Source organism: Balaenoptera physalus, assembly GCF_965194825.1.
Source record: "Balaenoptera physalus genome assembly, chromosome: 20".
Taxonomy (NCBI): Eukaryota; Metazoa; Chordata; class Mammalia; order Artiodactyla; family Balaenopteridae; genus Balaenoptera; species Balaenoptera physalus.
In genome coordinates this window covers 64,956,454-64,970,132 of record NC_138901.1, presented here as the reverse complement: position 1 = coordinate 64,970,132, position 13,679 = coordinate 64,956,454, and the positions used below count along the sequence as shown (strand labels likewise).

The 13,679-nt window shown below is 49.1% G+C and overlaps 1 protein-coding gene across 3 annotated transcripts in view; it reads right to left on the bottom strand.

Moving 5' to 3' along the window:
• TNFRSF13B (TNF receptor superfamily member 13B) overlaps positions 1-13,679 on the bottom strand; it is a 58,182-nt gene that overhangs the window by 7,850 nt on the left and 36,653 nt on the right. For all 3 annotated transcript variants that reach the window (XM_082442912.1, XM_082442913.1, XM_082442914.1), the window contains exons 3-4: positions 6,010-6,147; positions 3,235-3,480 (exon numbers count right to left, since the gene is read on the bottom strand). In XM_082442912.1, coding sequence (XP_082299038.1) covers positions 3,235-3,480; positions 6,010-6,147 — 384 coding nt within the window. The remainder of the gene's footprint in view (positions 1-3,234; positions 3,481-6,009; positions 6,148-13,679) is intronic.

The following is a 13,679-nucleotide window of genomic DNA, read 5'->3' as shown; positions in this document are numbered from 1 at the left end:
GCTGGCCAGGCGGGCAGTGCTGTGACCTGTCCTGAGGGGCCTTGGTGTAGCCGAGGCAGGACAAGTTTTGAGCCTGGGCCCTGCGGCCACCCCTTCTCACGGTCAGGCCTGCCTCCTGGTGAAATGGGGCAGACGCTCCGGCCTCCGCGCTGTTGGTAGCAGCTGGACCCAGTGGAACGTTCCGCCAGCATCCCCATGGCCCCAGCCCAGCGAGCAGGCAGGTCAGGGGAGGGGTGAGGTGGGCTCCCGAGGCTTTCTGCCCCCCTTCCCTGGCCTCAGCCCTGGGGATGAAGAGGGGGCCTGGGGCAGCAGGCACGGTGACATCTCTTGCAACCGTTGGGGGCGGTGGGGGGCGGGGCGTGTGTGGAGAGAAAACGCTCCACACCCTGAGATAAAAAGCCAGAGACAAGACCAACCCTCAGGCCGCCATGCAGGATGTGCTCCCAAGGCAGGTATCACCCTCCCACGAGGGGCCTGGTAACCTGCACGTGGGACCTTATGACCTGATTTGGGGAAAAAGCCTTTGCAGATGTAATCAAGTTAAGGATCTGGAGCATCAAGGCCCAGGGTCACTGAGGCCCCGCAAGAGCCCTGTGAGGGGGGTGCCGGGCTGACTGTCCCCAGTGGGGACAGGGAGATAGAGTATGGAGACGTCCCAGGTCAGCCGTGCTCACGCCACCCAGAGCTCTGAACCCGGGACCCAGGAGGCCCTTGAATAGGGCCTGGGGGCTCCGTGGGCTCGGATAAGAAAAGCAAACCTTAATTTTCACTAAAACTTAGCCTTTGCTCCCCTGTTTGTAGCAGTCGCAGCCCCAGTGATACTAGCAGTGGCTGTACCCTGTCCACAGAGAATCCGTGTGTTTCCGCTCCCAGCCCCTCCCAGCACCTGCACATGCTGTGCCCTCTACCTGGAACACCTTTCTCCCCGCCGTCTCTTAGATGTATGCTTTCCTTTTAAATGAGCAGTTACTTCGTGCTGATCCTGACAGCAGCGCAGCAACCCCGTGAAGGCAGATGATCTCAGTCTTACGGAAATACTTAACCTCAGAGAGGTTAAGTGACTTGCTCAAGGTCACACAGTTGGTGGGAGATGGAACCAGGGGTCTGGCCCCCAGTCTGCCTTGAAGGCCTCTCCTCGGGGAAACCTTCCTCGCCCCATCGCACCCTGGCTGGGGGATGTCGTCGCCACGCACTGAGGTTACTCAATCATTTGTCTTGTCTCTCCCATCAGACTGTGACTTCCGTGGGGTCAGTGACAGGGTCTGCCTGACTCTTGCACCCGCCCCGCAGGCACAACTGAGCCCTCCACAGTTACCGTCAAATGAAGGAACGGCCATTCCGAGAGACGTGGAGGGGCCGAGGTGGGGGCTGGCAGGGCGGGGAGTGAGTGGCGGGGACAGGGCAGCCCCGCTGCCACGGGCAGTGTCCTGCACGCCCTGCCCTTGACACCCAGGGTGTGGGCCCGGCACTTCCTGTTCACAGGCCTCACCACACCCAGCTCTCGCCCCACCTGCACGCCCAGGTGTCAGGACACAGCGGGACACACGTAAGCCCCAGACCTCCAGAGGGACGCGGGGCAGGGGCAGGTACGGCAAGGCATCACCCAGCCCCCGAGGCTGGGGAGGCCGCACCCTGGAATGACTGGGACAGCGGCTGCTGCAGCTCAGACGTGGTCACACTGACCCCACTGGCTCCTGGAATGTCTGTCCACACTTCCTGGGGGATTTGTACCTGGAGGGTCCACCCCAGGGGACCCTTTGGGGAGGGGGCTTGGCTGGTGGTCACAGGCAGGAAGGGCTAATGGTGTCACACTGGCAACAGGTCCCCCTAAGTGGGCCACGGTGCCACAGAACACTGTTCTGGGGTTTGGCTCTTGCAGAGCGGACAAACTTTGGAACCCGCAGGCCGGGCCCGAGTCCCTGCTCAGCTGTGCACTGACTCTCCAGGTTTTAAGACTCAGTTTCTCTGTCTGTAAAGGGGAATCTGTGGCATCGGAGGTGGACGGGGTTCTGGGTTTGGCTGGAAGAGTCAAATACATCATTGACTGCAGGGCAGGTGTGGGGGTCACCAGACCTTGGAGAGCAGCCCCCCCTTGTGGTTCCGTTCGTCACCGCCTCCCCCCGTATCCACGCCCTCTGTGTGTGAATCTGCACTTGCTCTCACGAGAGGCTGTGCTGGATAACAACCGGCCACAAACCCCCCACGGCTACAAATCCTTCGCCTCTCCTCCAGCCGAGAGTGGGGTCTGTCTCCCCCGCCTTGAATCTGGCTGGCTTTGCACTGGAGGGATAGGATGCAGCACATGATGGGTGCCAGCTCTTGGCCGAGAGGTTCAGAGGCCCGTGTGTCACCTCTGATGTTCCTGCCCACCCGCTGGTCCCAGGGGAGGACGAGAGACTCAGGAGCAGAGCCCCTCCAGCTGACTCCAGCTAAGCCCTACGCCATGAGGAATAACACGCCATGGAATCTGGGGGCTATTTGTTACATGGCAGCAGCTTACTGACAGGAGAGCAGAACAGAGTAAGAGACAACAGTCTAACCGAGAAGAACCAGGCTGGGCATTTCGTTATCAGGACACACGAAGCCTGTTCTCATGGAAGTGATGTCATGAGCAAAGTCACAGAAAAGGAGGAAAACCAGCCAGTGCCTGGCAGACCAAGAGCACCGTAAATATCAAGTGTTTGCGGGTCCACATCCCCACCCAAGCCCCGTCCTTTCTGACACCACAGAGCAGAGTAGCTGAGCCACGAGGTGTTTTCTGGGAGGATTAATTAGGTCATTTCCAGTGCTCGGCACTTAGTAGGTGCCCAGTTCAAGGGACCCCTCACATATCTAAGGAGGCCCATCTCCACTGTGAGCTTTTTTGGTAGTACTGTTCCTTCTCATTCTTGGGAAGTCTCCATTGCCTCTAAATGGATTGGGGGTCTTGCTCACAGGTTAGCTGTGCTGTCCACTCGCTGCCCTGTGTTCTAAGAATTCATTCAGCCACCATTATGAGACTCCGAACTGTCAGGTCTTTTTTCTTCTTTTGCTTCCTTCTTGCCCACAGACTTCGGTAAACTTTGCCTAATTTTTTTTTTTCTATCCTGTGATGATCCCCCCACCCCCCTGGTTTCTGGCCATTTGCCTGCACTGGACTTCCTGCTTTGCAGCCTCTCCTTATTGAGGCCTGGTGCCTGCCTTCCACCCACTCTGACCCTTGGACACCGCGCAGGCCAACCTTAGGTGGCTTACCTGGACCCACATCCGAGCCTCTGTGCTCTGATCCCTGGTACCTCCCTAGGTTGTCTGCCCGGGTCAAGGCCTCTCCGGTCCGCTGTCTCCTGACCTCTGGTGGGAGGTTCACTTGACTCCTGAACTTGTTTTCACAGAAGTGTGTGCATTGCTTGGGGTGACGTCCACAGATGGAGGCACAGCTGATACAGTCCCCCAGGAGCTGGTCATAGTACCTGCCTTGCTCTTTGCGGCAGCTGAGTGACTCTGGGAGACAGAGATGCGTGATGCTGCTGGGTGACAGACACAGGCAGGAACTGGGGGTCTGGCCTCAAAGGGTATCAAAGTTAAAAAAAATCCTAGTCTAGTCCCCCAAAAGCAGTTCTGGGGTAATCCAAGCCCTCTTCCAGTATGCAAATGTAAGACTATACGTTGTCCTCTAAGTACTGTTCTAGCTGCACAACACACATTTTGACATGTAGTATTTTTTCTATACCTAGTTTAGAATGTTTTTATTTTTCACTATTATTTCTTCTTTGACCTATATATTATTTAAAAGAGCATTTCTTAGTACTAACTGTATAAGGGTTTTCTAGTTATCTTTTAAGTTATTACATTGTTACATAACTTCTTTACTTGGGTTTTTCACACCTCATAAGGGAGAAACATATTTCATATAAACATAAAGAATGGAGAACAAAGCCAGAATCTGCCTTAGCAAGTTGGGGAAGGGGACTGGAAGGAAGATGAGAAAGCTCAAATTAATAGTGTTTTTTCTGTCTTAATAATAAATGAGAATTTCAGGAGCTTAACCAGACATCAGTGCCAAGGGGCAGAAGCCAAGCAAACTGAAGCCCATTCACACTTGCTGGAGAGGGCAGTTTTGAGTGTCATACAGAAACCTACACTTTGACAGGGCAGGTTTCCCTTGTCTCTAAGATTCATTCATATGAAAATGTGACTCGCATGCAGGTTTTCAGGGCGCATTTTGGAGGCAGCACAAGACAGAGGCCAAGGACCCAGACCTTGAAGCCACGCGGGCTTGGGGAAGCTTTGGGCCGCCACTTCACGTGGTGGGCTTGGCCCCTCCGTACCTCAGTCTCCTGTTTTCCAGGAGAGGAATAATTATAACAATGGTGATTTCTTACGGTTGTTACGAGGATTTGAAGTCCCCAGCACAGTGCCTGACACATAATGAATAATGCTCAAGGTTTAAATAGAACATTCACTTGTGCCTCTTTGCGATGCAAACACGCCAACACTTACATCCTTTTCAGAGTAGAAGACAAAACCAGGAAGGCATGCATTTGGGACCTCAGGGAAGACTTGGGTGATCCTGTCAGGACCAGTGACCACCCCTTGCCCTTACCCTGCTGTGGCCCTGGACCCTCCTGACCCTGACACTCACGAGGTGGAGTTAGCCTGATGGCAGCAGTGTCCCCGGGCTTGCCGTGACCTCCTCTCCTCCTTGGGAACCCCCATGTGGCTGTGCAGGTGACAGCTCCGCAGACCACCAGCCCTCACTGCCTGACCTCACAACCTCCCCTCTGGGCCTCCATATTCCCTGTTGTATTTTCCTGCCTCCGTGCCTTTGTCCACGCTGGTCCCTCCTCCAGGGGTGCCGTTCCCCCTCATCTGACTTCTGCATCTGCGGACTCTTAACAATCCATCTCAGGTGGCGTTTCCTACCAGAAAACTTCCTTGCTCCCCAACCCATCAGCTGGACGTGGTCTCTCCCAGCTGTGGCATTTTATGGTAGTTCACCTTTTTACCATGAAGTGGAGTCATTTCTCCCACTAGCTAATAACCTCCTTGAAGGGTCTGTCAGATTCCTCTTTCCAGGGGTTTGTGGGTCAGCACAGTGAATGTCCACCTCATTAATGGATAGTGGCTCAGAGCCATGGTGTTGCAGACTCAGAAAGTTGTTCAAATCCTAACTCTTCCACTATTGTGCTGTGTGATCTTGGGCAAGTCACTCAGCCTCTCTGAGCCCCACTCAGCCAGTTTTTATGAAGCACTTACTATGTGTCAGGCACTGTGCTAGGCTTAAGAAAGGAATTGAGCTCTCAGTCGGGTGGTTGAGACACATGAACACACAGGAAAGAACGTGTGGTACAAGCTGTGATAAGTTCCACCAGGGAAAGAGCAAGTTATGAAAAAGCAAGCAAAAGACACTTCTCAAGACAATTAGAGAAAACTGGATATGGCCTGAGTGCAGATGATATTAAGGAATTATTGCTGGGGGTGATAAAATATTGAGGTTATATTTTAAAGGCCCTTATGTGTTAGGGATTCGTGATCCAGTATTTACAGGTAAAATGATACGAGTTCTTGGATTGGCTTTAAAATACACAAGTAAAAAAACTGGGGACTGAAAAGGTGGAATTTCTAAAGCTGCTGATGGGTAGACAGGTTTATCATGCTGTCCTCTCTCTCTGTCCTAATTTCTATAATAAAAAGTTTCAGAAGAAAGAGCAGAGAATGATGAAGGAGGGCCCACTTTCCATCCGGCAATCAGAGAGGACCTCTTGATTTGGGGCTGAGACCTGAAGGTCGGATAGGAGGGAGCCCAGGGGAGAAGGTGGGGAAATGCATCCCTGTGCAAAGGCCCTGAGGCAGGAAGGAACAGGAGCATGCTTGGGAAGCTGCAAGGAGGGTAGGAGGGTGGAAAGGTAGAAGGTGGCACACTGTCCGTCTCCCGTCTCCCTCCACCCCTTCTCAGGCCCCGAGTGCAGGCCAGGGGGACCTCCGGGGGCAGGAGGGGCCTCCAGCCCAGGCTCGGGCCCCAGGACTCACTGCAGAAGGCTGCACAGGTGCGTGGGCTCTGATTGCTGCAGATGGTTTTGCAGGAGACGCAGGTGTTCAGCAGCGGGTCCCAGTACTGCTCTTCGGGGCAGGGCTTCATGGCCACCCCCAGCCGCAGGCCCTGTGGGGCTGAGAGGCAGGGAACGTGAGGGCAGCTGGCACCACTGGAGGCCGGAGCCCAGGCGGCCTCTCCCGCTCACGTTCCCTAGGGGGAACAGACAAAGTTGGTTTCTCCCCCAGTTGTACTTGCTGGGCATCCCGGGGCTGACACCCTGAGCCTCAGTTTCCCGTCTGGGGCACGGCAGTTCTGAGGCCCCTCTGGCATCAGCGGAGCCCTGCTCGGCCCTGTTCTCTGCCCTCATGAACATGCACACGCCTCCTGCCACGGGGTCTTTGCACGTGCTGGTCCCTTTGCACCCCATGCTCTTCCTGCTCCACGACTGGTCATTTTCTCCTGACCCCTCAGATCTCTGTTGCAACTTCGTTTCTTCAGGGAAGCCTTTCTGACACCCTCCCTCCCCGGATTGGGACTTGCCCCTTCTTCTGCACTCTGATGTGCTCTTGTCACTGTTGTCACTTGACTTTCGTGATGCAATTATTTGATACTGTCTCCCCATTAACTGGGAGCATCACGCAGGCATAGATGCTAATTGTTTTGTTTGCTGCTGGGTCCTCAGAACCTAGATAGTGCCCAGGACATAGTAGGTGCTCATTAAATGAATGAATTAGAAAAGCAGACCTAGCCAGTGCCTAGCAAACAGCAAGCACTCAATAAATGTCCGTTTCCTTCCCTTGCTCTTTTGCTGAGATGTGAGACACACAGTACAGCTTGACAAATCTTTCCACGTGTACACACCTGTGTCACGACCACCACGTCAAGGTGGTGAACATTTCTTGCACCCTGATGACTCCCATGGGCCTCTCCCACCCAACATCCACTCCCAGAGGTAACTTCTGTTCTGAGTTTGAACGCCACAGGGCCATAGGCTGCTGGTACTGCCTGTTCTTGAACTTTCATGTCTGGATTCTTTGGCTCTGCAAGGCATCTGGGACTCATTCCAGATGGTTGTGTGTTGCTGAGTCTTCGGTAATTTTCTGCCTAATTTCATGGCATTTTCCTCCCCAACGACTTCTTTTAAACATTTTTTGAGGCACTTGTTTATTCTTTGATGGAAGTCCACTGAGGAAAGACCAGCGGCTCCCACTCGACCCGGCAGCTTAACCACCTGGGTTTATCCTCCTTCCCTCTTGAAACCAAACTGAAAGGGCAGGAAAAGATAGTTGTCCTCAAAGATGGAAGAAGTGACTGCAGCAGGGGACAGGTGTCAGCCATGTTTTGGAAGCGGAACGCAGAGGGCCTGGGTCGACAGGCTTCAGCTGAAGATCCCTCTCGGCTGAAGCTCACGGGGAGGAAGCGGAATTGAGTCACCGAATGCTGGGAACCTCCTGGAACTGGGGCACTAGGGCCTCTGACTGTGGGGGATGGGAGGGCAGAGCAGTGAAATAGGGTTGGATGGAGACTTACATAAAGAGGGCTTGACCCCAGGCAGGTGACGGCCCCTCACCCACCTGAGCAGGAGGTTGGGGTCTCCTCAGACACAGCTGAGGAGGGGTGGCAGTGAGGTCCACTCTTCCCCCAGCCATACCTCAGGAGCGCTGTGGCCAGGTTTGTAAAAGATGTGTCCTCCCCCATCCTGCAACTGGCAGGAAACCAGAAGACTCTGCTCTGGAAAAACTGACCCAAAGGAAAAGCCCTGGAGGCACTGACTGGGAGAGTCTTTCAAGAAAATGACCACGCTGCTGCCTGACCACTAGAGCAAAGCTTCTGTGTGAAAACCCCGTCCATTTACCCAGAACTTCCAATCAGCTATTAGTGCCTCAGTGTGAACTGTGAACCGCAGCCAAGGGTCACCTGATATTGGAGCACCACCTCTGCATGAAAGAGACCTTGGATGATGCAAGCAGAAGAAATCCACCCAGTGCCAATAGAGACAATGCAGGGAACAGAAGAAAACTACAAGATGACAACGAGACATCCTTAGAAAGAGAAGAGAACTTTTATATCCACGAGAAAGAATGGTGTACTAATTTTTTTTTTTTTTTTTCCGGCTTGTGGGATCTTAGTTCCCCAACCGGGAATCAAACCCGGGCCCTCAGCAGTGAAAGTGTGGAGTCTCAGTCACTGGACTGCCAGGGAATTCTCAGTGATGTGCTACTTTTAAAGAATTGTATGCATAGAACAAATAAGAATGACTAGAAATTTTAAAATATAATAGCCAGAATAAAAACATCTGTCGAAGGGTTATAAGATGTAATTGAAGAAATATCCCAGAAAATCAGAAAAGATATGAAAAATACGGAATTCTATCAGGAGGTCCGGAGGTTGACTGATGGGAGTTCCAGAGAAAACAGATTTGAAAGACAGCCTCCAGATTCAAAGAGCCAATCAGGTGTCCTGCACAATAAATTCTCTCAAACCAAGACCCACCATCGTGAAATTCAGGAGCAACAGAGACTTGGAGGAGATTCTAAAGCCTCCTTGAGAACAAGCAGGTCACCTACAGGGAGGGCTCTGTGAGTTAGGAACTCTGTGGACGTTTCAAATCAAAGCGGGGGCGTGAGAGCAATGCCAGGGAAGATGGCCAGGAGGAAGCCCCAGCGACCTGCTTCTCCCCTAACGGCCATCAAGCTGGCAGCCTCGGCCCCAGCGACCTGCTTCTCCCCTAACGGCCATCAAGCTGGCAGCCTCGGCCCCAGCGACCTGCTTCTCCCCTAACGGCCATCAAGCTGGCAGCCTCGGCCCCAGCGACCTGCTTCTCCCCTAACGGCCATCAAGCTGGCAGCCTCGGCCCCAGCGACCTGCTTCTCCCCTAACGGCCATCAAGCTGGCAGCCTCGGCCCCAGCGACCTGCTTCTCCCCTAACGGCCATCAAGCTGGCAGCCTCGGCTGAAGTAACGATATTGGAGCTCTGGGGTTGTCCACAGGACAGTCGGGCAAAGAGGCTGGTAGATTTGGGGAGTTTGGTGCCTTTCAGCCTGTCGTGGGTTGGTGGCTGCTCATGTCCCTGGGGCAACTTGCCGGGACCTGGATGGGCTGTAAGGACCTTGTCCTCTGAATGTTGGGATTGTGGGTTCTAATCGCTGGTTGCCGCTTTTGATCACTGAGGAGCCAACACAGAGGGTGGTGGTCATTGTTTCAGCCTCCCTGGGCTGAAGTGGCTCCCAGGGGATTGACAGAGATCTACTGCCCCCCATTTGGGGAGTCACACATTTAGGGAAATCTTTGTCAGGTCGCTGGCTGACTGCAGAGACGAAGGAACAGAAACTTTGGTGACCACACACAAGGAATACATACTTCGCAAAAATAGTTTGGAAGAGTCACAAACAGACTCCAGCTCTCAGCAGCAAAAAATTCAGCAATCCCGGAGGAGTGAGAGAGTTAAATTTCCAGACTTACCACAATGTAATGCTCAAAATGTTCAGTTCTCAAAAAACTTACAAAACATACAGAGAAACAGGAAAATATGGCACATTCACAGAAAAATAGAATTTGACAGAAACCATCCCTGAGGAAGCCTAGACATTGGAAATATTAGTCAAAGATGTTAAATCAACTGTCTTAAATATGTTCCATGAGCTACAGGAAACCACAGACAAAGAACTAAAGGAGATCAGGAAAATGATGTAAGAACAAAATGAGGATATGAATAAAGAGATAGAGGTTGTAAAAAAAGGAACCAAAACTTGGAAGCAACCCAGATGCCCTTTAGTAGGTGAACTGATAAATAAACTGTGGCATCCAGACAATGGAATTTATTCAGCACTAAAAAGAAATGAGCTCTCAAACCATGAAAAGACGTGGAGAGATCTTAAATGCATGTGACTGAGAAAAGCCATGCTAAAAAGGCTCCACGCTGTATGATCCCAGCTCTGTGACATTCTGGAAACAGAAGAAAGATCAGTGGTTGTCAGGGGTTATGGGGGAGGGAGAGAGAAAGGTGGAGCACAGGGGATTATACAGAGCAGTGAAACTGTTCTGTATGATACTGTCATGGTGGATGCAAGTCATTCATTATACATTTGTCAAATCCCATGGAAAGTACAACACCGAGAGTGAACCCCAGTGTAAACTATGGAGTTTGGACAATAATGATGTATTAATATAGTTACTCAATTGTAGTGGATGTGCCACTTTAGTGCAGGATATTGATAGTGAGGGAGGCTGTGCATGTTTGGGGACGGGGTATATGGGAATTCTCTGTAATTTCCATTCCATTTTTCTGTGAACCTCAAACCACTCTAAATAATCTATTAAAAAATGGAAACAAACTGAAATTCTGGAATTGAGAAGTCCAGTAACTGAAATGAAAAGACTCCCTAGAGGGGTTCAGTAGCAGATCTGAGCAGCCAGAAGGAAACGATCAGTGAACCTGGAGATAAGACTATTGAAATTATTTAGAATAGGAAGCAGAAATTTAAAAGAATGAGAAAAAATAAACAGAACCTGAGGGACTCGTGGGAGCCCATCAAATGTAACACTGTTTGCATATAGGAATTTCAAAGAGAAGAGAGAGAGAAAATATTTGAAGAAATAATGGCTGGAGACTTCCCAAATCTTAGGAAAGACATGAATATACATGTTTGAGAATGTCAGTGAACAAGCAGGATAAACTCAATGACGCCCACATTGAGACACACTGTAATAAAGTTGTGGAAACCCAAAGAGGAGAGAATTGTGAAATCAGCAGCAAAGAAACAGTTGTCATATACAGGGGATTCTCAATAAAATTAATAGCTGGTTTCTCCTCAGAAATCATGGAGGCTAGAAGTGAGCTGTTACATTTAAAGTCCAAAAAGGAAAAAAAAAAAAAAACTATCAACCAAGAATTGCATATCTGGCAAAGCTATCTTTCAGGAATGAAGGAGAAGTTAAGACATTTCCAGATAAGCAAAAGCTGAGAGAGTTTGTTACCAGTAGACCTGTCCTACAAGAAATGCTAAAGGGAGTCGTCCTTCATGCTGAAATGAAAGTGCACTAGACAGTAACTTGAAGTCATAAGAAAAAATAAGGAGCACTGGTAAAGGTAATCTATGACAATATCAATATCAATAGGAAGGGACAGAGATATAGAACAGTGTTTGTACACTACTGAAACTAAGTATTATTGAAACTCAGTTGTTAGAGGTTTAAGACATTAATTGTAATCCTCAGGGTAATCACTTAGAAAAAATAACTAAAAACATACAGAAACTGAAAGAAAAAAGGAATAAAAAAGGCACACTACAAGTAATCAACTAAATCCAAAAGAAAAGTCAGTAGTGGAGGAACTGAGGAACAGAAAACATAAGACATACAGAAAACACATAGATAAATGACAGAAGTAACTCCTTTTTCAGTAATCATATTACTGTAAATGGACTAAACTCTGCTATTACAAAAGGCAGAGACTGGGAGATTGGATTAAAAAAACAGTATTCATCTATATCTTGTTTACAAGAGACTTACTTTAGATGAAAGGACACAAGAGCTTGAAAGTAAAACAATGGACAAATATCGTCCATGCAAATAATAACCAAAAGAGAGCTGAGGTGTCTATATTATTATAAGAGAAAGTAGTTTAATCAAAAGAGGTTACAAGAGACAAAGACAAGATATATTGATTAAAAGTTTGATACAGGGGCTTCCCTGGTGGCGCAGTGGTTAAGAATCTGCCTGCTAATGCAGGGGACACGGGTTCGAGCCCTGGTCTGGGAAGATCCCACATGCCGTGGAGCAACTAGGCCCGTGAGCCACAACTACTGAGCCTGCGCGTCTGGAGCCTGTGCTCCGCAACGGGAGAGGCCGCGACAGTGAGAGGCCCGCGCATCGCGATGAAGAGTGGCCCCCACTCGCCGCAACTGGAGAAAGCCCTCGCACAGAAATGAAGACCCAACACAGCCAAAAATAAATAAATATATTAAAGAAAAAGTTCGATACAGCAAGAAGATTTAACAATTATAAACACGTGTGTGACAACAGAGTGCAAACATATGAAACAAAAGTTGACGGAATTGAAGGGAGAAATAGACAATTCTATGACAATATTTGGATATTTCGATGCCCCACTTTCAGTAGTGGGTAGGAGAACTGGACAAAAGATCAGTGAGGACAAGATGACTTGAGCAACTCTGTAAAGCAACCATATAACGGACACATACACAACACCGTACTCAGCGACGCAGACTACACATTCTTCTGAAGCGTCCCTGGAACATACTCCTGGACAGACTATATATCAGGTCACAAAACAAGTCTTAATACGTTCTAAAAGGTTAAAGTAATTCAAAGAATCTTTTCTGATCAAAGTGGAATGAAACTAAAAGCCAATAAGAGAAGGAAAATTGGAAAGTTCACAAATATGTGGAACTTCAACAACACACTTTTTTTTTTTTTTTTTTAATTTATTTGGCTGTGCCGGGTCTTCGTTGCAGCACACTGGATCTTCGTTGCAGCATGCAGGATGTAGTTCCCAGACCAGGGATTGAACCCGGCCCCCTTGCATTGGGAGCAAAGAGTCCTAACTGCTAGACCACCAGGGAATTCCCCCCAACACACTCTTAACCAATGGGTCAAAGAAGAAATCACAAGAGATATTAGAAAATATCTTGAGATAAATGAATATGAAAACACAACGTACCAAAAGTTATGGGATACAGTGAATGTAATGCTAAGAGGGAAATTTATAGGTATAAATGGGTACACTAAAGAAGAATTTCTCAGATCTTAACCTATCTGTATACCATGAGGAACTAGAAAAAGAAAAGCAAACTAAACCCAAAGCAAGCATAAGGAAAGATTAGAGCGGAGATAAAGAAAAAAGAGAATAGAAAAGCTGTAATAGAAAAGCTGTAAGTCAGCTGGAAAAAGCTGACTTCCCTGGTGGTCCAGTGGTTAAGAGTCCGCCTTCCAATGCAGGGGACACAGGTTCAGTCCCTGGTTGGGGAACTAAGATCCCACATGCCATGGGGCAACTAAGCCTGCGTGCCACAACTGCTGGGCCCGCACACTCTGGAGCCCGCATACCACAACAAAGAGCCCACGTGCTGTGGCCAAGATCCTGCATGCCGCAACTAAGACCTGATGCAGCCAAATAAAGATAGAAAGAATTGATTAAAATAATAATAATAATAAATTAAAAAGAAAAACTATAATAGAGAAAATTAACAAAGCCAAAAGTTGGGTTTTTGAATAGATTTACAAAACTGACAAACCCTTAGCTGGATTGACTAAGGAAAAGAGACAAAACTCATATTACTAAAATCAGAAATGAAAGTGGGGCATTGGTACATATTTTATCGATTATAAGAGAGTACTGTGAACAATTGTGCACCAACAAATCAGGTAATCTAAATAAATGGACAATTCCTGGAAACATACAATCTACAAAAACTGATACATGAAGAAAGAATATCTGAATAGACCTATAACAGGTAAAGAGATTGAATCAGTAATAAGAAACTTCCCAACAAAAAGCCCAGGACCAGGGCTTCCCTGGAGGCGCAGTGGTTAAGAATCCACCTGCCAATGCAGGGGACGCGGGTTTGAGCCCTGGTCTGGGAAGATCCCACGTGCTGTGGAGCAACTAAGCCCATGCGCCACAACTACTGAGCCTGCACTCTAG